The sequence below is a fragment of the Protopterus annectens genome, chromosome 8.part0 (assembly GCF_019279795.1).
Source record: "Protopterus annectens isolate FY-2018-M chromosome 8.part0, PAN1.0, whole genome shotgun sequence".
Lineage (NCBI taxonomy): Eukaryota > Metazoa > Chordata > Ceratodontiformes > Protopteridae > Protopterus > Protopterus annectens.
Window position 1 is genome coordinate 523,821,943 of NC_056741.1, and position 22,352 is coordinate 523,844,294.

The 22,352-nt window shown below is 44.7% G+C and overlaps 1 protein-coding gene across 3 annotated transcripts in view; it reads right to left on the reverse strand.

Moving 5' to 3' along the window:
* Positions 1–22,352, reverse strand: part of GABPB2 (GA binding protein transcription factor subunit beta 2) — a 1,188,026-nt gene that overhangs the window by 354,838 nt on the left and 810,836 nt on the right. For all 3 annotated transcript variants that reach the window (XM_044080023.1, XM_044080025.1, XM_044080024.1), the window contains exon 6: positions 10,296–10,409. In XM_044080023.1, coding sequence (XP_043935958.1) covers positions 10,296–10,409 — 114 coding nt within the window. The remainder of the gene's footprint in view (positions 1–10,295; positions 10,410–22,352) is intronic.

Sequence of the window (22,352 nt, forward strand, 5' to 3'; positions counted from 1 at the left end):
GAATACACTCGAACATCTACATTTATGGTAGGTACACAACTGTACTATGTTCGTGTTTCACTGTTGCAGTCATTACACTTGGGTAGAATCCCAAAGCTGAGGTTGGGCGGCTGGGTCTAAATTGGATTTGGAGAGGCTACCAGGCCCTGCAGAACTGCAGTGGCAAAGCCTGCTCTGGATTTAAAGTAGAGAGGTAAGTGGTAGTGCTTGGTGAAAGTGTGCACTGAGCTCCAGGTTGCAGCTTCTAAAATGTCTTTGGTTGGTACACCACTGAGAAATGCTGCTGAAGTGGCTGCTGCTCTGGTAGAATGAGGCCTAATGCCCTTAGGCACTGATTTGAGGCCTAATGCCCTTAGGCACTGATTTGCCATGTTGTGCATAACAGAAGCGGATGCAGTGTCCCATCCATTTTGAGATGGTCTGCTTTGTAATAGGCTTTCCTTGTGATCCTGCAGCATTGGTTACAAACAGTTGCTCAGTTGTTCTGAAAGCTTTTGTTTTGTCCAAGTAGAATCGTAGCTGTCTGTGTATATCCAAAGCATGCAGAAGTCTCTCCCCTTTATTCTGGGGATTTGGGTAGAAAGTAGGTAAATGAATGGTTTGGTTTAAGGCCACATTGGAGACCACTTTTGGCATGAATGTTGGGTTTGTCCTAAGAGAAACCCTGTCCTGATGAAAAATGATGAAAGGTTCCACAGCCATTAATGCCTGTAACTCTGAGACTCTTCTTGCTGAAGTTACTGCTAGGAGCAGAGCAATTTTCCATGATAAGTATTTTAGATCAGCTGTGCTGGCTGGTTCAAAAGGAAGCAGTGTGAGTTTTTCTAAAACAAAATTGAGATTCCAAGTTGTTACTGGTGCTCTCCTTGGGGTTCTTATATTTTTTGCCCCTCTGAGGTGCTGTCGTAGTAGAGGATGTGAAAAAATAGGAGGTTCCGTATTGTAATGAGCTGAAATGGCAGAGGCATGGATTTTTATAGATGAGAAAGATAGGCCTTTGTCCAGGATCTCAGTTAGATATTGTAAAATCTGAGGTATATTAGGGACAAGTGGTTCGAGCCCTTGTGCCTGGTTCCAAGCACAGAATCTCTTCCCTTTTTCTGCATAAGATTCCCTAGTGCTGGGCCTCCTGGCTTCTAAAATGACATCCATAACAGATTTAGAGAGAGGTACAGTCTGACTGGCTACATTATCTGCCATGCTGCCAGATTTAAGGTTCTGAGTTGACTATGCAGAATCTGATTGTTTTGCTGTGTCAGAAGATGAGGAATTTGAGGTAGAAGCCAAGCTGGGCCTTGAGACAAGCTCTTTAGGGTTGCGTACCAGTGCTGGCGTGGCCAGTCTGGGACAATCAGTATAATATTTGGCCTTTCTTGTCTGACTTTTAGTAGCACCTTGGTAAGAAAAGGCATCGAAGGGAAGGCATAGACTGTCAGGCCTTTCCAGCTGAATGATAGAGCATCCACTTTCCATGTTTGAGAGTGACAGGTTCTTGTGCAGAATTTCTGTATTTGGTAACTGTGAGGGGAGGCAAAAAGATTTATGTCTGGGAGTCCCCATTTACTCGTTATCATGCTGAACACTTATGGATTTAGCTTCCATTCGTGAGGATCCATGAGATTTCTGCTTAGTTCGTCTGCCAGTGTATTTTTTGATCCTGGCAGGAATTGTGCCTGCAGATGTACTTGATAGGTCAGTGTTGTGTTCCACAAAGTCATGGCTTGCCTGCATAGGAATGTGTGCCCCCTTGCTTGTTTATGTACCACATAACTGTGGTACTGTTCATCTTTATTAATAGTTGTCCTGGATGTAGTAGGTCCTTGAAAGCTGTCAGGGCATTCTGTGCAGCTACCATCTCTTTTTGATTGATGTGAAGATGCATTTGTTCCTTGGGCCACGTTCCCTGAATACATTTTCCTGCCATATGTGCTCCCCAGGCATAATCCAATGCATCCGTTGTTATTGTCTGCCTGGCTGTGGGTAAGGTGAAAGGCTGTCCCTTGTTGTGGTGACAGGCCTGGGACCACCATTGAAACTCCTGTTGTAGGCAGGGAATAAAAGTTATGATTGTCTCCAGGCTGTGACAATGCTGAGTCCAAACACTTTTTAGATACCACTGTAGTTTCCTCATATGCAGTTTTGCATATGGAATTAGTAGAATGTAGGATGCCATGAAGCCCAGGGCCTGCAGAATTTTTCTTGCAGGGAGCTGGGTCTTTGTTGCCATCACTTGAAAATAATGGGTCAGTTGCCTTTGTTTGTCTGGCGTAAGATAAGCCATCTGGGCAGTAGTATTTAAGCTTGCACCCAGGAATATTATCTCTTGAGAGGGCACTAGTTTTGATTTATTTTCGTTTACTGTGTACCCTAGGCAAATTAGTAATCTTTTTACAAACGCCAGATGCTTTAAAAGAATGTCTTTGCTCTCTGCTTGAATAAGGCAGTCTTCCAAGTAGGGATATATCTGAATTCTTTTTTGTCTGCAAAATGCAATTACTGGTGCTAGGCATTTTGTGAAGACCCTGGGCGCAGTAGATAAGCCAAAGGGCAGTGCAGAGAATTGGTAATGCACTGAGCCTGCTATGAATCGGAGGTATCTTCTGCAAGATTGTTTGATTGGGACATGCAAGTATGCCTCCTTGAGGTCCAAAGTAACTAGCCAAGCCTTCTTGCCCAGCACGGGCAAAAGTTGCTGAAGTGTTAACATTTTGAATTTTGGAACATCCAGGAAAGTATTTAGGGTTTGTCAGGTCCAGTATTGGTCTCCAGGCTTTGTCCTTTCTGGGTACTAAGAAGAGTCTTGAGTAAAATCCTTGTCCCTGTTCTTGATGTGGAACTCTTTGAATAGCTCCCATGTCCATAAGAGCAGCAATCTGTTTTTGCGCCTTGCCCATTGGTTTTGTGGCAGGTCTGGCATACCTTTTGACTTTGGAAGCGTGTGGAAGTGGAACCTGTAACCCTGAGAAACAATATTCAGCACCCATTGGTCCTGGGTGATCATGTGCCAATTTTTTGTAAAAAGTGCTAGCTTTCCCCCTAGGGGTGCTGTCAAAAGGTAAGTGCTTGGCATTTGTAGAGGGAAGTCATTGGGACGGTTTCCTATAAGGTTTTGATTTGTCTTCCCCTCCTTTGGGGGCTGAAGCACCCCATTGTTTGGGTCTGTAGGAGCCTTGGGGCTGAGATCCGCCTCTTGGGCATCTGTATCTGCCTCTTTGTGGCCTGTCTGACACTGGCAAGGACCAATTTTTTGAAGGCCAGTTTGCGTTAAATCTAGGAGGTTGAACCTGTAAGAAATCCTACACTGTCTGCACTGATTTTGCTTTATCCTCTATTTTCTTTAACACCTCTTCTGCCTTAATACCAAACAAAGTATCATGCTGTAGTGAAGCATCCAATAATTTTATTTTAACATGGTCAGGTAAACTTTGTTCTTTCAACCAAGCATGCCTTCGAATAACGGAGCCTGTAACTGCGGCTCTACAAGAAGCCTCTAATGAATCAAAACCACATTGCAGAGTATGCTTTCCCACTTGTTCAACTGCATGCAATAAATCTTGCATTTCCTTTCTGTCAGGACTTTCTGAATTTGAAACCATTTTCTGCTTTAACAATGACATGAGGTACTGTTGATATTTAAGCATGTGAAACTGGCAATTTAAAGCCCTTACAGCTAAAGTAGCAGAATTGTAAACTTTTTCCCATCTGTCCAGAGCTCTGGAATCCCTATCCGAGGGGACAGGATTTTTAGCAGTGGAAGCCTTAATCCCTTTAGGACCCTGAGAAATTATTTCTGGGTCTGCAGCGGGGTTTTTGTAAAGAAATTTATGAGAGTCAGGGACCCTGTAGTACCTGTCTGGCTTGACTGGTGCAAGGGGTAAAGAATCAGGAGACAGACTGGATTCAGAGAAAACATCATCAACAATATCAAGCACGGGGGGATAGCCAGGGGCCTGTGCTGAAGCAATAAAAGGAAGTCTCTGAGCCTTTTCTTGGATTCTGAATAATCCTGGCTCTCTCAATGGAAATGCTCCCTCATGGTGTGTAGGGTTTCCCCAAAAGAATAATCCTCAGGCGGAGTGGCTGAAGGTACAGACTCTTCTGCATCAGAGTCCTCATAGGGAGGGAGAGAATATCCCTGATCAGAAGAGGAATCAGGGGAAATGGAAACCTGGTCAGAGGAATCATAGTCAGTGTCTTGCCTGGGCCTTTTGTCAGGAGGGGGATGGGAACCCCTGATTAAAGTAATTAGGTCTTCGGCCATTTTAAGCATCTGTTTCTTTGGCATGGATGACTGTTCTGGAGAATGCTGTACTTGTTTCCTCGTCTTTAATGGAGTTTTTGACTTTGCCATGGCTGCTGTAGTGGGCTTAATTGTAAGCTGTGAAGGTCTGAAAACACCCTCAGAAGCCGATGCCTGCTCAGCAGCTCCGGACCCATCTGAGGGAATAGTTTCCATAGGCCCAATACCTCAAGTTTCCACAGGCCTCGGTGTCTCCACGTGGCTGTCGGTTACGGCTTGTGGCTCTGAAGTAGCAGGTTCAGGGGCTGCGAATTCGCCTCACTGAGAACCGGCGACTGGCCTTGAAGAGGCTTCGTCATCGGTTTTGGACCTCGGATGCCTGTCCTTTTCTTTGTCTTTGCGTTTTTTATAAATTCCGGTCATTGGTTGTTCCGACGGCATTATGTAATTAAACCTTCGGCCAAAATAATGTAAAGCAAAATCAAACCGACGTTTAATAGTGCGCTTATTGAATCTAGCACAAAACCAACAACTGGTAACGTCGTGGTCAGGGCCTAGGCAAGGAATACAGTAAGAGTGAAAGTCCTTATGAGGTATTTGCTTCCCACAAGAAATACAATTATTAACTTTTACTGACATCGGTCTGGAGCAAGAAAAAGTTTCCCCAATGGGGTACTTAGCTTTATTGAAGACTTCGGTTCTGAAACTCAATTTCAAAAATCTCAGGAGTCGGCTGACCGGCACTTGCGAACTGCTTTTGCTTCAGGCCCCGTGCGGCAAGAAAGACTGAAGAAAATGGCGTCGGTTGCAACATTTATATCCCTGGGGCACTGACGTCCGGGAAGAGGTGACAGCAACAGACGCCGGACCAAGACTTTGGAACTCGGGCCGACTGCGGGTCGCCTGCCAGCAGGATAACCCTAGTGTAATGACTGCAACAGTGAAACACGATGAACATCTGTTTACCACAGGATGAGAGAAGAGGGGTGGCTCAGTATTATACTGAGCTGAGATGGCAGAGGCATGAATCTTAATTGAAAAGAAGGATAGGCCCCTTGTGGAGCATTTATGTTAATTAATCTAGTATATGAGGCAAGCTGGGCACAGTTGTGCCCATCCCTTGAGACTTGCTCCAGGAACAGTATCTTTTCCACTTTTCTGAATAGGATTTTCTAGTACTAGGCCTCCTTGCCTCAAGAATGAAATCCAGCACCTGCTTACTGAGGGTTGCTAGAAGTGAGTTCAGGGTATTAACCAGGCTGCAAGGTTCAGAGTCTGAAGCTGAGGGTACAGAATTTGTCCCCCCCCCTACTGGTACAGCAGGGAAGTGTCTGAGGCAGGTGCCATGGTTGTAGCACTGTCAGACTGTGCAAAATAGGGCACCAGTGCTGGTGTGGCCAGTCTGGTGCAATCAGGATTGTCCTTGGCTTGTCCTGTTTGATCTTTAGTAGAACCTTCGAGAAGAGAGGCAGAGGGGGAAAGGCATAGACTGAGAGGCTTTCCTAGGAAAAGGCATAGACTGAAAGGCTTTCCCAGGAAAAGAACAGGGCATCCACCTACCAAGCTTAGCTGTGGGGATTTCTGGTGCAGTATTTGTTCAATTGACAGTTCTGAGGGGAAGCAAACAGTTCCACCTCTGGTGTCCCCCATCTGTTCCCCAAAAGCTTGAATATTTTGGGTTCCAGTTTACATTAGTGAAGGTCCATGAGATTTCTGCCCAAGTCTTCTGCCAGTGAATTTAGTTTGCCTGGCAAGAATTGAGCTTGTAGGTGCACTTAGTTGCTCAAGGCTGTGTTCCACGCAGCCATGGCTAGTCTGCAGAGTGGTAGGAATGTTTTCCCCCCTGCTTGTTAACTGTGGTGTTGTCTGCCTTTACCAATAGTTGTCCTGGAAGAATAAGGCCTTTGAATGCTGTCACAGCATTCTGTACAGCTAACATTTTTTGACTGATATGCACGTGCATCTGCTTTGGGTTCCATTTGCCCTGAATGCACTGCCCTGCCATGTGAGCCCCCCATGCATAGTCTGATCTGTCTGTTGTTAGGGTTTGTGCAGCAGGGGGTAGAGTGAAAGAGTCCCTTGTTGTGGTTGCAGGCCACTGCCCACCAAAGGAATTCTGCTCTCAGACACGGAATGGAAAATTATTGCTTCCAGGTACCGAGAATGTTGACACCACAGACTTTTTAGATACCACTGAAGTTTCCTCATATGCAGGCTTGTATATGGAATTAACAGAATGCAAGAGGCCATGAACCCCAGAGCTTGCAGTATTTTCCTTGCAGATAGCTGGGTTTCTGTGGCCAGTCGGTTAAAGTAAGTTGTCAAATAAGTTTGTTTGCCTGGAGTGAGGAATGCCATCTGGGAAGGTGTGTTCAAGCTTGCTCCCAGGAATACAATCTGCTGGCAGGGTACTAGGTGCAATTTCTTTTCACTGATGGTGTACCCCAATGAAGTAAGAAGTCTCTTTACAAATGCCAGGTGCTGTAGTAGCAAGTCCCGACTTTCCGCCTGAATCAGGCAATCGTCCAAGTATGGGTAAATCTGAATACTTCTCTGCCTGCAAAAAGCAATGACTGGAGCTAGGCACTTTGTGAATACCCTGGGCGCAGTAGATAAGCTAAAGGGAAGTGCAGAGAACTGATAGTGCATAGAGCCTGCCCTGAAGCAAAGGTATTTCCTGCAAGATTCTCTTATGGGGATGTGCAGGTAAGCTTCTTTTAAGTCTAGGGTTGCTAGCCAGGCATCTTTGGCTAGCATGGGAAGAAGCTGTTGGAGGGTTAGCATTTTGAATTTTGGAACCATCAGAAAAGTGTTGAGAATAGATAAATCCAGGATAGGAAGTTAAGAGTTTTCTTTTCTGGGTACCAGGAACAGTCTTGAATAAAAGCCTTGTCCCCTTTGTTCTGCTGGGACAGGTTGAATAGCCTTGATGCTGAGGAGAGAAAGTACTTGCTTTTGGGCCTCCGCCCACTGGTTTGGGGTGGTGGTCTGGCCATCCACTTAGGGTTGGGAGTGAGTGGAAGTGGAATCTGTATCCTAGGGAAACAATGTTTAAAACCCATGTGTCTTGGGTAGTATATTCCCAGTTTTTTGCATGCAGGGCGAGTTTTCCTCCTAAAGGTGCAAGTACTTGAGCAAGGCTTGGGGGAGTTCAAGATAAGTGATTGTGCAAGTTTACCATAGGGGGGTGGCTTACTGCTCCCAGTTTTGGACGTGGGAGCACCCCACCCACTGCTTAGATCTGTGAATAAGCTGAGACCGAAGTCTTGGGGGTCTGCTGCTCCTGGGTTTGGACTGAGAAGGCATGGAAGGGACTGGAAAGGACCAGTTCTTCAAAGGCCAAAGCCTACTGAATCTAGGTGGTTGTACTTGTAAGAAATCTTTAACAGTTTGCATAGATTTAGCTTTCTCCTCCATCCTTTGGACAACTTCTTTATTTACTGCTTTATTGCCAAACAGGTGCTCTTGACTTAAGGGTGCATCCAGTAAGTTTGCTTTGACAGGATCTGGCAAGTTTTGTTCCTTAAGCCAAGCATGCCTTCTAAGAACAGATCCAGCAGCAGTAGCCCTACAAGATGCTTCTAAAGTATCAAAACCACAATGCAAGCATGTTTACCACCTTGGTCAGCAGAATGCATTAACTCTTGTAAATCTTTGTGTTCTGCACAGTCAAGAATCAACGTCATTTTCTGTTCAATTAGCCCCATAATATGCTGCTGATACTTTAACATATGAAACTGGCAATTTAAAGCCCTAATGGCCAGAGTAGCACAGGTTCATACCTTCTTACCCCATCTGTCTAAAGCCCTAGAATCCCTGTCAGAAAGGGTAGGATTCCTGGCAGTAGTAGCCTTAATGCCTTTTGGTCCTTAGGAAATGGTCTCTGGATCCGCAGTAGGATTGTTGAAAAGGAATTTGTGAGAGTCAGGTACTCTATAGTACCTGTCAGGTTTCCTGGGAGCTGGAGGCAAAGTATCCGGGGTAAGGCTGGATTCCAAGAAGGCATCAGCTACAATCTCCAGAACAGGAGGGATAGCTAGAGGCCTGTGCTGAGGCAGGTTTAAAAACTCCCGAGTCTCTATTTGGACTGAGAGTAGTCCTGGCTTTCCCAGCGGAAATGCTCCCTAAGGGTATGCAGGGTTTCATCAAAAGAAAAATCTTCTGGAGGGGAAGCAGAGGGAATGGAATCCTCTGCATCAGAATCTTCATAGGTAGATAAGGGTATGTCCTGGTAGTCAGAGGGAACAGAGATATCAGATTCCTGATCCGAAGAATCAGAAGGAAAATCAGTTCTAGGTCTCTTTGAGGGGGAAGGCTGGCTTCCCCTAATTAATAAGGTCTTCAGCCATTCTAATCATTTGTTTTTGAGGCATGTGGACCTAAGAATGTGCTTTGGTCGTCTGTTTCCTATGCGTAGTGCGAACTTTAGGCCTGAGAAATTCAGAATTTGTGGCTTAAAACGAAGTCATCGGTTTAATATGAAAATCGGTAGACCTGTATACACCCTCAGAAGTGGGTGCCTGCACTGCGGCTCCGATCCCATCCAAGGAAGAGACATCCGTAGGTTCCATAGTCTAAGAAGCATCTTATGGCATACCGGACTCCACATGGGTCTCAGTAGAAGCCTGCGAATCTGTAGAAACGGGTATCAGGAGCTGCGAAAGCACCTCACTGAGTACCGGTGGACAGGCGTCTATCTTAAATGGTAGCGTCGTCTGCAGTTTTGGACCTATGTGGTCTGTCTCTGTCTTTATCCTTACGTTTTTTCGGAAGATTGGTAGTCGGATGGCTTACAGACACCATTTTGGAGTACGGAGATCAACAGCGAAAGTATTTAGCTGCAAGAATTGCCCGATGGATAGTTCGGGCGTTGAACAAGGCACAAAAGCGACAGTGAGGGATGTAGTGATCTGGGCCTAAACCAGTCACACAGTAAGAATGAAAATCTCTATGAGGTATTTGCTTTCTACAGGCAAAACAATTATTAATTTTTTCTGACTCGGTTAGAGCAAGAAAAAGGGATCCCCAACGGGCTTTTATAAGACTTCAGGTCTGAAACTCGAAAACGAAAATTTCAGGAGTCGGCCGATAGGCACTTGCGAACTGCTTCGGGCACCACACAGCAAGAAAGACTGATGTAATGGTGTCACAGCTGCATGTGTTATACCCCTGACCTGACGTCATGGAAGAAGCGACAGCATCTGATGCAGAAATCCCAAGACTCTGGTATTCAGGCCTGCTGAGGGCTACCCACAGGCAGATAACCCAAATGTGATGACTGCAACAGTGAAACACGAAGAACATCCTATGGTGCCTACGAATGCCACTCTTATACCCTGACGTCCAAACATTGGACGTCTGTTGGCTAGGGAGGATGAAGAGACTTTGAAACTTGGGTCAGTTGCAGTCTTCTGCATGACAGAAGTCCCAAAGATCAGTGCTGCAACACTGACTATGAAAAATATCAGACATTACCTTCTGGAATGTCAAGCCCAGACTTTCTCTCTGTGCTTCCTCTTGTAGCAATACTAAGAACTATGAGCTGTGCAGTACCACAGGACCCTTCCTGCTGGTTCCAGCATGAGGAGTTCTTAATAGCCTCCACATTTTTTGTTTCAAATAATCCCAAACATGTTTTCTTAAAATACTTTTAAATGATAGTATTATATCAATGACACAAGCAGCTGTTTTCCACACTGTACTCCCAAAGAAAAGAAAGGCAAGTTTCTGACTTTTTTTTAGTAAAAAAAGAACTGGTATGCTTTGTGGGAGACTGTTCTTAAATATCTATCATGTTTTGGAATAGGTGTGTGACATTCTCAGAGAAGTTTCCAATTTTTTGCTGAATGGTGATTCATGGAGATGATGAACCAAACCAAACACCTAGCAAGGAGGGTCTTCACTGCGACTGTGACACATTCTTCTTGTTAAAACAGCATTTAAAGGAAGCTGGAAATTTAAGGCTAATAAATTCAGCACAAGTGCAGAAATCACCAAAGTTGTGTCTCCAGTAGTCAGATAAAATATAAACATTAACTTATGCAAATGTTCTTACCTCCAGCTCTGCTAGACTCAGAAAGAGGAGATGAAGCTTCTGCAAGAGCAGCAAGTGTTGCCAATACTGATGTTGTAGAATTCGAAAACTGTACTGCTGACATATGAGATTCACCTGTAGTGTAAAATGCAGCAATATAGGTTGTTTAATTTTAAACTAAACCTTAAGAAAATAATCTCACATTCCTTCCAAAGTAACAGTGTTGGTCTGATTTAAAGTTCTTTATTTTAATGCAACTGACATTAGATTTTGTTAGTTATATCCCATTAAAATTATCAGTCTCTGTCTTCATCCTTATCTCTGACTAGACTTGGAACAGTCAAGACATCTGGCTTGGTCCTTGGCCTGGAAGACTAAAGGCCTGAGACTGTTCCTGAGATTGAAGTCCTGCATGGACTGAGCATGCAGCTGTTCTTTAAATGCCTAAGAATTATTTTCTAAAGTTCATACATGCCTCGCTGCATCTGGCAAGTTAAGTGCCACAAAGCATTTTCCTCTGTTACTCCTTAAGTTTTTAGACCATACTTTAAAAGCTTCACAAAAATGAAAGTTATGTACTTACCGAAAAGCAAACTTAATCTTGTGTCTGCCGGACACTGGAAACCACTGGACTCATCATCTGGGGATCTTTCAAGCCAGCAATGAATTTCTCAAGCACGAGCATCTCCCCTAACCTATAATTCCTTGCAGAGCACTGAAATCTCCAGACTGAGAAAAAGATCAACTATTTAGCCTTATTATAAGGGGGGAAAAAGTGTGTGGCTGCATTACTTAGAAAGGCAAGCCCAGACATAGTTTTCCTACAGGTCCCCCGGTAATGGCAATTTCAGGGGAGGAATGGTGAGTGGGTTTGTTCCAGCATATGGACAGAGACCAGATGTAAAATATATTTGTTCTTATAAGCTCAGAGTGAAAACATTTTTCCATTTACGTTTGTGAATCTTCCTTGTCAAATGTTTCCGAGAAGCAGTAAATCAAATCAACAACTTCTGCTGGGAAAAGCTGGTTCCTCGCTACCAATGGAAGTGGAGAAATCATACTGTTAGATGAATGCAGTCCATGTTCGGATGATGCTGGCCAAAAGGGCTCATCAGCAGAGGACGACACTGCAGGAGAAGAAAGGGTCTTCTCTTGAAATGAAGCCAAAGCAAGGGGAACATATTTGGCAAGGCCAGAACAGGATTATGAGAGTGAACATTGCTCTGCATACTTCGGTTTTCTGCAGAAATCTGGTTACGAGTGGAAAAGACATAAAGGAGGCCTGGGAGCTAATCATAGCTGAATGCATCTCTTGCTGGCTGTCCTGGTTAAAGAAAGATGTTGAAGACCTGTTGGCATTTGGTATTGGAATACAAAACTAAGAAATCGAAATAAGGTCGTCCACATTTCTGAAATGTCCTGAGAGCTATTTTCTGTTGATAGACCATTTGCATGGCTGCAAAAGCCCGAAAGACAGGTCCGAAACTGATAATGACCATCTCCTACTCTGAGATGGAGGAATCTCATTAATGCCTTTGCAATGTTTATATATACATATGCACCTTGCATCTCCAAAGATCACATCCAATCCCTTGTCTGAAGGCATGGCACGATGGACTGCACTAAAACCATCCAAAATAACTCTTTCTCATATTGGTAGAGTTGATTTAGAAAGACAATATGCCTGAGGTACTGTCTTCTTGGGCACAAAGAATAATGAAGCTAAATCCAGATCCTCGTTGGTCTGGTGGGATCTCCTGGATGGTTCTTTTCTGGAAGAGATTTTTTAATTTTTAACCTCCTTCAAGGCTGATTTCTCTTTTGAAGGGGTGGAACTGTCAGAGGGTGAGAAGGCATGTTTGTGTGCATTTCCAAAATGGGAATGATCATAGGAAGTTAATAGGCAAATGGCCCTTACAAGCCTAGTCAAGTTCTGTCCTTGTTTCCATGATCAGCACCTACTGCCCCTATCCAAGAGGCACACAGGTGGAACCCTCAGGATGAATATAGGATTATAGGAAAGAAAGGTTCAGCTGAGATGTAGCCTCTGAACATAATTTTCCTTGCCCACTTGTCTGATGTGATGGGCAACCATGCCAAAAGTGTACAGAACAACGTCCTTACTGCCTCCAGAACGGGACACTCAGTCAACCCTTCAGAATTCATAAATCCTAAAAAGGATGCCCTAGGTGGGACCACACTACCATTTGTGCGGCAGCCGGACTGAACACCACCCCCTACCGCAGGAACCCATGTTGTACTTGGATTGTTGTCTACTTTGGGTCCATTTGGACTTATACCATAAGGTTTTAGCTACTTCTTGATTCCACTGAAAGGTTCTTTGAGAAACTGCAAACTTTACTCCAGCAACTGTTTTGTCCTCTGGCTCGCACTGCAACTTCTCCTTAACTTGTTACCAAATAAGGTGGCACTGTCAAAAAGGACACCGATGAATACTGCCTAAAAGTGGTTTGTGCAATTCATGACACAACCAGACTTGTCTTCTCACAGCTAAGCCTGAGCTGACTGCTATAGTTGCTTCATCCACAGCCTCATGAATCAGAAGTGTGGTCAGCAAAGGGACAGAACTTAGTGATGCCACTTGAGTCATTAGTTGTTTTCTTGGGGGGGGGGGGGGGTGCCCTATCAGTTGACAGAGTTTCCAGAAACTCGAAATTCATATGGTTGAGACCATATGATCCGAGCTTTTGAAAACCTGAAGCGTAAAGTGTGGATCAGGAAATTTACCCTTTTCCTCAATGTACTGCAATCTCAGAGTTGGTGTATATACAATTTTCAGGGGGTGGGGGGGTGCAGGGGGGCCTACCCCCTGCAAAAACATAAAGGTAGCTTTTTTTGTTCCAGTTTTCGGAAACTCAATCATAAGGTCTTGACTGTATGAATTTCGAGTTTCTGAAAACTCTATCATCTGACATGGACCTGTTCTCAAACCACCCATGGGCAAACGCTTTTTCTCCCAAATCCCTCTGTAATCTGACCATGAGGATTCTGTCATAAAATTACTAGATGCATACATCCTCATCTCTACCTTATTCATCATCCTATACTCTCTGTTTGGGGGATGAACAACCAGGGCTTCCTCTAAGACATCTTTCTTGGTGGCTGCAGCTACAGAGGCTCCAAAGTGGCATTGCAATTACCACTATGGGTAGATAAAGGCCCCTTGCTTTGTCTCTGGAGCTCCACAACACTCTACCAGTTTACCTGGAACTGGTTCAGCCATAATTGGTTCTTTGGATGCCTTACAATAAACCATGTCTACCAGCCTATATGGCAGAGGCACTCTTCAAGCCACTTAGGCCTCTTGTAAGATCTCCTCCTCTGGAGAAGAGGAATCTGCAAGCCAGAATCTGCCTCAGCTTCATCATTTCTAAGATGTTGCTAAAGGTAGTGTCTTCTGAAGGGGTTTCGGACAAGACCATCCCGTTGTTGAGTTCTCTATCTGGGAAGAAAGACTCTGAAGGGGAGTCAAATGTGTTTTCTCTTACACTGTCTTTTCTTGAGATGACTAGGAACTGAGCTGTCACAACTCTCCTAGAAAGAAGGTGCTTTAGATTTCAACAGTCTATATCTGCAAGTTCCCCCTGTACTGCAGGTACAAACATGACGACCAGTCAAAAATCCCTCAGTGGTGTCTTGGAATGTAATCAGTGGACCTTTCACATGTCCTTGACAACCCTATGTATCAGTTCTCCTAGGTGCAAATGAATCCACCATAGTATCATGCGCCAAAGATGATACCACCAAACAAACCGGATTCCGCACTGATGAAACACTGACTCCAGTGGCTGGTCCGAACACTCTGGCAGCTTAGTGACAACAGGGATCTTTGATGCCAGGGAGTTGAACCCTACAAGACAGACAACAGCACTGAAAATATTAGTGCCAACACTGCTGCTATCTCCACACCCTCTGACTCAGGCTGAAGTAGCCCTTTTAACATTAATTTACTCCCCCTATCTGACAGGGCGAGAAAGTACAGTTGTGTACACTTACCATAAATGTAGATGTTCGAGTGTATTCAATGTTGCAGTCATTACATTTGGGTAATCCTGCTGGCAGGTTGCCCCCAGTCGGCCTGAATTCCAAAGTCCTGGGTCCTGCGTCAGCTGCTGTCGCCCCTTCCCTGACGTCAGGTTGTCAGGGGTATAAAAGATGCGGCCGACGCCATTTTCTTTAGTTTTTCTTGCCCCAAATGTCAGGTGCCCCCTAAAAGGGTAGCCAAAATTTATCTATATATATATATATATATATATATATATATATATATATATATATATATATATATATATATATATATAAATACAAGCACCAATATACACTTTACCTTCATCTACCAGCAAATATACCACATAGGTTGTATAAATCAGAGAAGGAAAGATGGGTTCCATCAGAAGAAAAGGGGATGGTGGGTGGGTAACCTGGACTGCAACAATGAATACACTCGAACATCTACATTTATGGTAAGTGTACACAACTGTACTATGTACTTCGTGTTTCACTGTTGCAGTCATTACATTTGGGTAGAATCCCAAAGCTATGGATGGGAGGCTGGAGCTAAACAGCATTAGGAATGGCTATGAGGCCCTGCAGAACTGCGGTGGCAAAGCCTGCCCTGGATTTAGAGTAGAGTGGCAGATGATAGTGCTTTGTAAAGGTGTGCACTGAACTCCAAGTAGAAGCCTCTAAAATGTCCATGGTTGGTACTCCCCTGAGAAAGGCTGCTGAAGTGGGTGCAGCTCTGGTTGAATGAGGCCTAATGCCCTTAGGCACTGGCTTGCCATAGTGTAAGTAGCAGAAACGAATGCAGTGGCCTATCCACTTTGAAACAGTCTGCTTTGAGATAGCCTTTCCTTGTGATCCTGCAGCATATGCCACTAGTAATTGCTCTGTATTTCTGAAAACTTTGGTTCTGTCCAAGTAGAATCTACGCTGTCTGTGTACGTCCAAAGAATGCAGAATTCGCTCCCCCTTGTTCTGTGGATTTGGATAAAAAGTTGGCAGATGAATAGTTTGGTTAAGAGCCACACTGGACACCACCTTAGGCATAAATGTTGGGTTTGTCCTCAGAGCGACCCTGTCTGGTTAAAAAAATGATAAAAGGTTCCACAGCCATGAGTGCCTGTACAGTTGTGTACCTACCATAAATGTTAATGTTCGAGTGTATTCACTGTTGCAGTCATTACTCTTGGGTTATCCTGCTGGCAGGCTACCCTCAGTCGGCCAGAATTCCAAAGTCTAGGTCCGGCGTCGGTTGCTGTCGCCTCTTCCCTGACGTCAGTGCGCCAAGGGTATAAAAGATGCAGCCGACGCCATTTTCTTCAGTTTTTCTTGCCCCAGATGTCAGGTGCCCCCAAATTGGTAGGCTGAAAAATATGCCAATAAAAAAGCATGCACAAAAATAACATTTCTTTCATCTACATGCAAATACACCAAAAAGGTTGTATAGGATAGAGAAGTGTAGAAAAGCCCCAGCAAAGAAAAGGGGGATAGTGGGTGGGTAACCTGGACTGCAACAGTGAATACACTCGAACATCTACATTTATGGTAGGTACACAACTGTACCATGTTCATTGTGTTTCACTGTTGCAGTTATTACTCTTGGGTTGAATCCCAAAGTTGAGGATGGGTGGCTGGGCTAAATAGGATTAGGAGAGGCTATGAGGCCCTGCAGAACTGCAGTGGCAAAGCCTGCTCTGGACTTACAGTAAAGAGGTAAGTGGTAGTGCTTTGTGAAGGTGTGCACTAAACTCCAGGTTGCAGCCTCTAAGATCTTTGGTTGGTACTCCTCTGAGGAAGGCTGGTGAAGTGGCTGATGCTCTGGTGGAATGAGGCCTAATGCCCTTAGGCACTGATTTGCCATGATGAGAATAGCAGAAACGGATGCAATGGCCTATCCATTTAGAAATAGTCTGTTTTGAGATTGCCTTTCCTTGTGATCCTGCAGCATATGACACTAAAAGTTGCTCAGTCTTTCTGAAAGCTTTAGTTCTGTCCAAGTAGAAGCGTAACTGCCTGTGTATGTCCAAAGAATGCAGAATTTTCTCACCCTTGTTCTGTGGATTTGGATAAGAGGTAGGTAAGTGAATCGTTTGGTTGAGGGCCACACTGGACACCATCTTAGGCATAAATGTAGGGTTTGTCCTCAGAGAAACCCTGTCTGGATGAAAAATGATGAAAGGTTCCATAGCCATGAGTGCTTGTAACCAGAGACTCGCCTTGCAGAGGTTATTGCTAGGAGCAGAGCTGTTTTCCAGGATATGAATTTTATATCTGCTGTTGATGCTGGCTCGAAAGGAGGCAGCGTGAGTTTTTCCAAAACATAATTGAGGTCCCTGGCCGGAATTGGTGCTCTCCTTGGAGGCCTAATGTTTTTGGTCCCTCTGAGATACTGCCTTATTAAAGGATGAGAAAAGATAGGTGGTTCCGTATTGTAATGGGCTGAAATGGCAGAGGCATGAATGTTAATTGATGAGAAAGAAAGGCCTTTGTTCAGCATCTCAGTTAGGTATTGTAAAATCTGAGGGATATTTGGTACACACGTGTCAATGCCTTGATCCTGCTTCCAAGCACAGAATCTCTTCCATTTTTCTGCATAAGATTTTCTGGTACTGGGCCTTCTGGCCTCCAAGATAACATCCATAACAGCTTTTGAAAGAGGCATGTTCTGAATGGCTACATTATCCGCCATGCTGCCAGATTTAAGGTCCTGAGTTGGCTGTGCAGGATCTGATTGTTTTGTTGGGTCAGCAAGTGAGAAGTTTGGGGCAATATCCATGCTGGACCTTGAGATAAGCTCTTTAGGACTGGGTACCAGTGCTGGCGTGGCCAGTCTGGTGCAATCAGTATCATTTTTGGTTTCTCTTGTCTGACCTTTAAGAGTACCCTGGGAAGGAGAGGCAGTGGAGGAAAGGCATATACTGTTAGATTTTTCCAGCTGAAGGATAGGGCGTCCACTTTCCATGCTTGCTTGTGATAAACCCTTGTGCAAAATCGCTGTAATTGGCAGTTGTGAGGGGAGGCAAATAGATCTATGTCTGGGCATCCCCATTTCCTTATTATCATGCTGAAGACTTGTGGATCCAGTTTCCATTCGTGTCTGCAGAGAGGGTAGGAGTGTGTACTTCCCTGTTTGTTTATGTACCACATGACCATGGTGTTGTCTGTCTTTATCAGCACTGTCCTGGATGAAGCAGGTCCTTGAAAGCTGTCAGGACATTTTGAACAGCTAGCATCTCTTTTTGATTGATGTGAAGATGCATCTGGTTTGCAGGCCATGTGCCCTGAATACATTTTCCTGCCATATGGGCCCACCAGGCATAATCTGATGCATCCGTTGTCAGTGTCTGTCTGGCTGTGGGTAAACTGAATGGCAGACCCTTGTTGTGGTGACAGGCTTCTGCCCAGCATCAAAACTCCTGTTGCAGGCAGGGAATGAGTGCAATTACTGTCTCCAGGCTGTGGCAATGCTGAGTCCAAACACTTTTTAGATACCATTGTAGTTTCCTCATATGCAGTCTGGCATATGGAATTAGTAGAATGTAGGATGCCATGAAATGCAAGGCCTGCAGGATTTTCCTTGCAGATAAGTGGGTTTTTGTTGCCAAATTCTTGAAGTAAGTAGTCAGTTGCTTTTGTTTGTCTGGCGTGAGATAAGCCATCTGGGCAGTTGCATTTAAGCTTGCACCCAGGAATATTATCTCTTGAGAGGGCACTAGTTTTGATTGCTTTTCATTTACTGTGTACCCTAGGCCAATTAATAATCTTTTTACAAAGGCCAGATGCTTTAGAAGAATGTCTTTGTTCTCTGCTTGAATTAGGCAGTCGTCCAAGTAGGGATATATTTGAATTCCTTTTTGTCTGCAAAAGCAATTACTGGTGCCAGGCATTTTGTGAAGACCCTGGGCGCAGTAGATAAGCCAAAGGGCAGTGCAGAGAATTGGTAATGCATTGAGCCAGCTATGAATCTGAGGCATCGTCTGCAAGATTGTCTTATTGGGACATGCAGGTATGCCTCTTTTAGGTCCAAAGTTAAGAGCCAAGCCTTCTTGCCCAGCATGGGCAGTAGCTGTTGTAGTGTCAACATCTTGAATTTTGGAACTTCCAGAAACATATTTAGCAAAGACAGGTCCAGTATTGGTCTCCAGGTTTTGTCCTTTCTGGGTACAAGGAAAAATCTGGAGTAAAATCCTTGCCCCTGCTCTTGTTGTGGTACTTGCTGAATGGCCCTCATGCCCATGAGGGCTGTAATTTGTTTTTGTGCCTCTGCCCATTGAATGTGTGGCAGGTCTGGCATACCTTTTGACCTTGGTAGAGTGTGAAAATGGAACCTGTAGCCTTGGGACACTATGTTCAGGACCCATTTGTCTTGGGTACCCATTTGCCAATTTGATGAAAAAAGTGCTAATTTTCGCCCTGAGGGGGCTGCCAAAAGAAAAGTGCTTGTATCTGGTAGAGGAAAGTCATTGGGACAGTTTCCTGTAAGGCTGTGATTTGTCTTCTCCGCTTTTGGAGGTAGGAGCATCCCATTGTTTAGGTCTGTATGAGCCCTGGGGCTGAGATCTGCCTTTGGGACACCTGCATCTGCCTCTTTGTGGTCTGTCTGACACTGGAAAGGACCAATTCTTAGAAGGCCAGTTCCTGCTAAACCTGGGTGGCTGCACCTGTAAGAAATCCTTGACTGTCTGCATGGATTTTGCTTTATCCTCCATTTTCTTCAACACCTCTTCTGCTTTAGTACCAAACAAAGTATCATGCTGTAATGGTGCATCTAATAATTTTGCTTTAACATGATCAGGCAGATTCTGTTCCTTTAACCAAGCATGCCTTCTAATAACAGAACCTGTAACAGCAGCCCTGCAAGAGGCCTCCAGTGAATCATAACCACATTGCAAAGTATGCTTTCCCACTTGTTCAGCTGCATGCAACAAATCCTGCAATTCCTTGTTGTCTGAACATTCAGTATTTGTCAACAATTTCTGTTTAAGCAGTGCCATTAAATATTGCTGATATTTAAGCATATGAAACTGACAATTTAAAGCCCTTACAGCCAGGGTAGCAAGTGCAGACTTTTTTCCCCCATCTGTCTAGAGCACTAGAATCCCTATCAGGGGGGACAGGGTTTTTTGCAGTGGAAGCTTTAACTCCTTTGGGACCCTGAGAAATAGTTTCTGGGTCAGCAGTGGGGTTTTTATATAGGAATTTATGAGAGTCCGGGACCCTGTAGTACCTGTCTGGCTTAGCAGGTACAGGGGGTAAAGAGTCAGGGGACAGACTGGACTCTGAAAATACATCATCTACAATGTCTAGAACAGGTGGAATAGCAAGGGGTCTGTGCTGAGGAAGTAGCAGAAAGTCTCTGAGCCTTTTCTTAGATTCAGAATAATCTTGGCTCTCCCAGTGGAAATGCTCCCTCATGGTATGTAGGGTTCCCCAAAAGAATAATCCTCAGGAGGAGAAGCTGAAGGAATGGATTCTTCAGCATCAGAATCCTCATAGAGAAGCATAGAGTAATCCTGTTCAGAAAAGGAATCAGAGGAAATTGAAACCTGATCAGAAGAATCATACTCTGTCTCTTGCCTAGGCCTCCTATCAGGTGGGGGATGGGAGCCCCTGATCAAAGTAATTAGGTCTTCGGCCATTTTGAGCATCTGTTTTTTTAGGCATGGAAGTCTGAGTAGGAGAATGCTGTACTTGTTTCTTTGTCTTTAGAGCTGCTTTAGTCTTTGAAGCTGAAGATAGCATAATATATAGTTGTGTAGGTCTGAAGACACCCTCAGAAGCCGATGCCTGCTCAGCGGCTCCAGACCCATCTGAGGGAGTGATTTCCGAGTGTCCAATACCTTGAGTATCCAGAGGCCCAGTCGGCTCCACGTGGGAAGTCAGAAGCGGCCTGTGGCTCTGAGGTAGCGGGCGCCAGGGGCTGCGAAAGCGCCTCACTGAGAACCGGCGACTGGCGTAGCAGAGGCCTCGTTGTCAGTTTTGGACCTCGGATGCCTATCCTTATCCTTGTCCTTGCGTTTTTTGTAAACTCCGGTTGTCGGCTGGTCCGACGGCATTATATAATTAAATCTCAGGCCAAAGTAATGAAATGCAAAATCAAACCGATGCTTAATAGTGCGTTGGTTAAATCTAGCACAAAACCGAAAGCTAGCAACGTTGTGATAAGAGCCTGGGCAAGGAATACAGTAAGAGTGAAAATCCTTATGCGGTATTTGCTTCCCACAAGAAATACAATTGTTAACTTTTTCTGACATCAGTCTGGAGCAAGAAAAAAGTTTCCCCAACGGTGTACTTAGCTTTAATGAGGACTTCGGTTCTGAAATTCGGATTTGAAAATCTCAGGAGCCGGCTGACCGGCACTTGCGAACGGCTTTTGCTTCGGGCACCGCATGGCGAGAAAGACTGAAGAAAATGATGTCGGCTGCATCTTTTATACCCCTGGCGCACTGACGTCAGGGAAGAGGCGCCAGACATAGACTTTGGAATTCTGGCCGACTGAGGGTAGCCTGCCAGCAGGATAACCCAAGAGTAATGACTGAAACAGTGAAACACGATGAACATCTCATCTTGCAGAAGTCATTGCTAGGAGCGGAGCTGTTTTCCAAGATTAAAAACTTTATATCAGCAGTAGCAGCTGGCTCAAAAGGAGGCAAGGTGAGTTTTTCCAAAACATAGTTGAGGTCCCATATGCAGGCATTGGTGATCGCCTTGGAGGATTTACATTTTTGGCTCCTCTGAGGTACTGTTTTAATAAGGGATGAAAAAGATTGGTGGCTCTGTATTGTAATGAGCCGAAATGGCAGAGGCATGAATTTTAATAGATGAAAAAGATAAGCCTTTGTCCAGCATCTCAGTTAAGTATTGCAAAATCTGAGGAATATTTGGCACAGCTGCATCAGTTCTTTGTGCCTGGTTCCAAGCACAGAATCTCTTCCATTTTCCAGCATAAGATTTTCTAGTTCTAGGCCTTCTGGCCTCCAAAATGACATCCATCACAGCTTTACTGAGGGGTGTGTTTTGTATGACTACATTATCCACCATGCTGCCAAGTTTAAAGTCCTGAGTTGGCTGTGCAGGATCTGATTGTTTTGCTGGGACAGTAGATAAGGTATTTGAGGTAAGGTCCACGCTGGGCAATGAGACAAGTACTTTAGGATTGGAAACCAGTACTGGCGGCGCCAGTCTGGGGCAATCAGTATTATTTTTGGCTTCTCCTGTCTGACTTTTAGGAGTACCTTGGGGAGGAGAGGCAGTGGGGGAAAGGCATATACTGATAGGTTTTTCCAACTGAAAGATAGGGCGTCCACTTTCCATGCTTGTCTGCGAGAAGTCCTTGTGCAGAATCTTTTTAGTTGGTAGTTGTGAGGGGAGGCAAATAGATCCATGTCCGGGCATCCCCATTTCCTTGTTATCATGCTGAAGACTTGTGGATCCAGCTGCCACTCGTGGGGATCCATGAGGTTTTTGCTTAGTTCATCTGCCAGAGTATTTTTCCTTCCTGGCAGGTATTGTGCTTGCAGATGTACTTGGTAAGTTAATGCTGTGTCCCACAAAGTCATGGCTAGTCTGCAAAGGGGGTAAGAATGTGTGCCCCCTGCTTGTTTATATACCACATGACCGTGGTGTTGTCTGTCTTTATCAGTAGTTGTCCTGGATGAAGTAGGTCCCTGAAGGCTGTCAGGGCATTCTGAACAGCTAGCATCTCTTTTTGATTGATATGTAGATGCATTTGGGTTGAGGACCATGTGCCCTGAATGCATCTTCCTGCCAGATTGCTAGATTTAACCAACGCACTATTAAGCATCGGTTTGATTTTGCATTTCATTACTTTGGCCTGAGATTTAATTATATAATGCCGTCGGACCAGCCGACAACCGGAGTTTACAAAAAACGCAAGGACAAGGATAAGGATAGGCATCCGAGGTCCAAAACTGACAACGAGGCCTCTGCTACGCCAGTCGCCGGTTCTCAGTGGCTTCCAGTATCTGGACAGTACCAGAAAAATAACAAATAAGCAATGGTTGCTGGTACACACTGTGGCAGCAATACTATAGT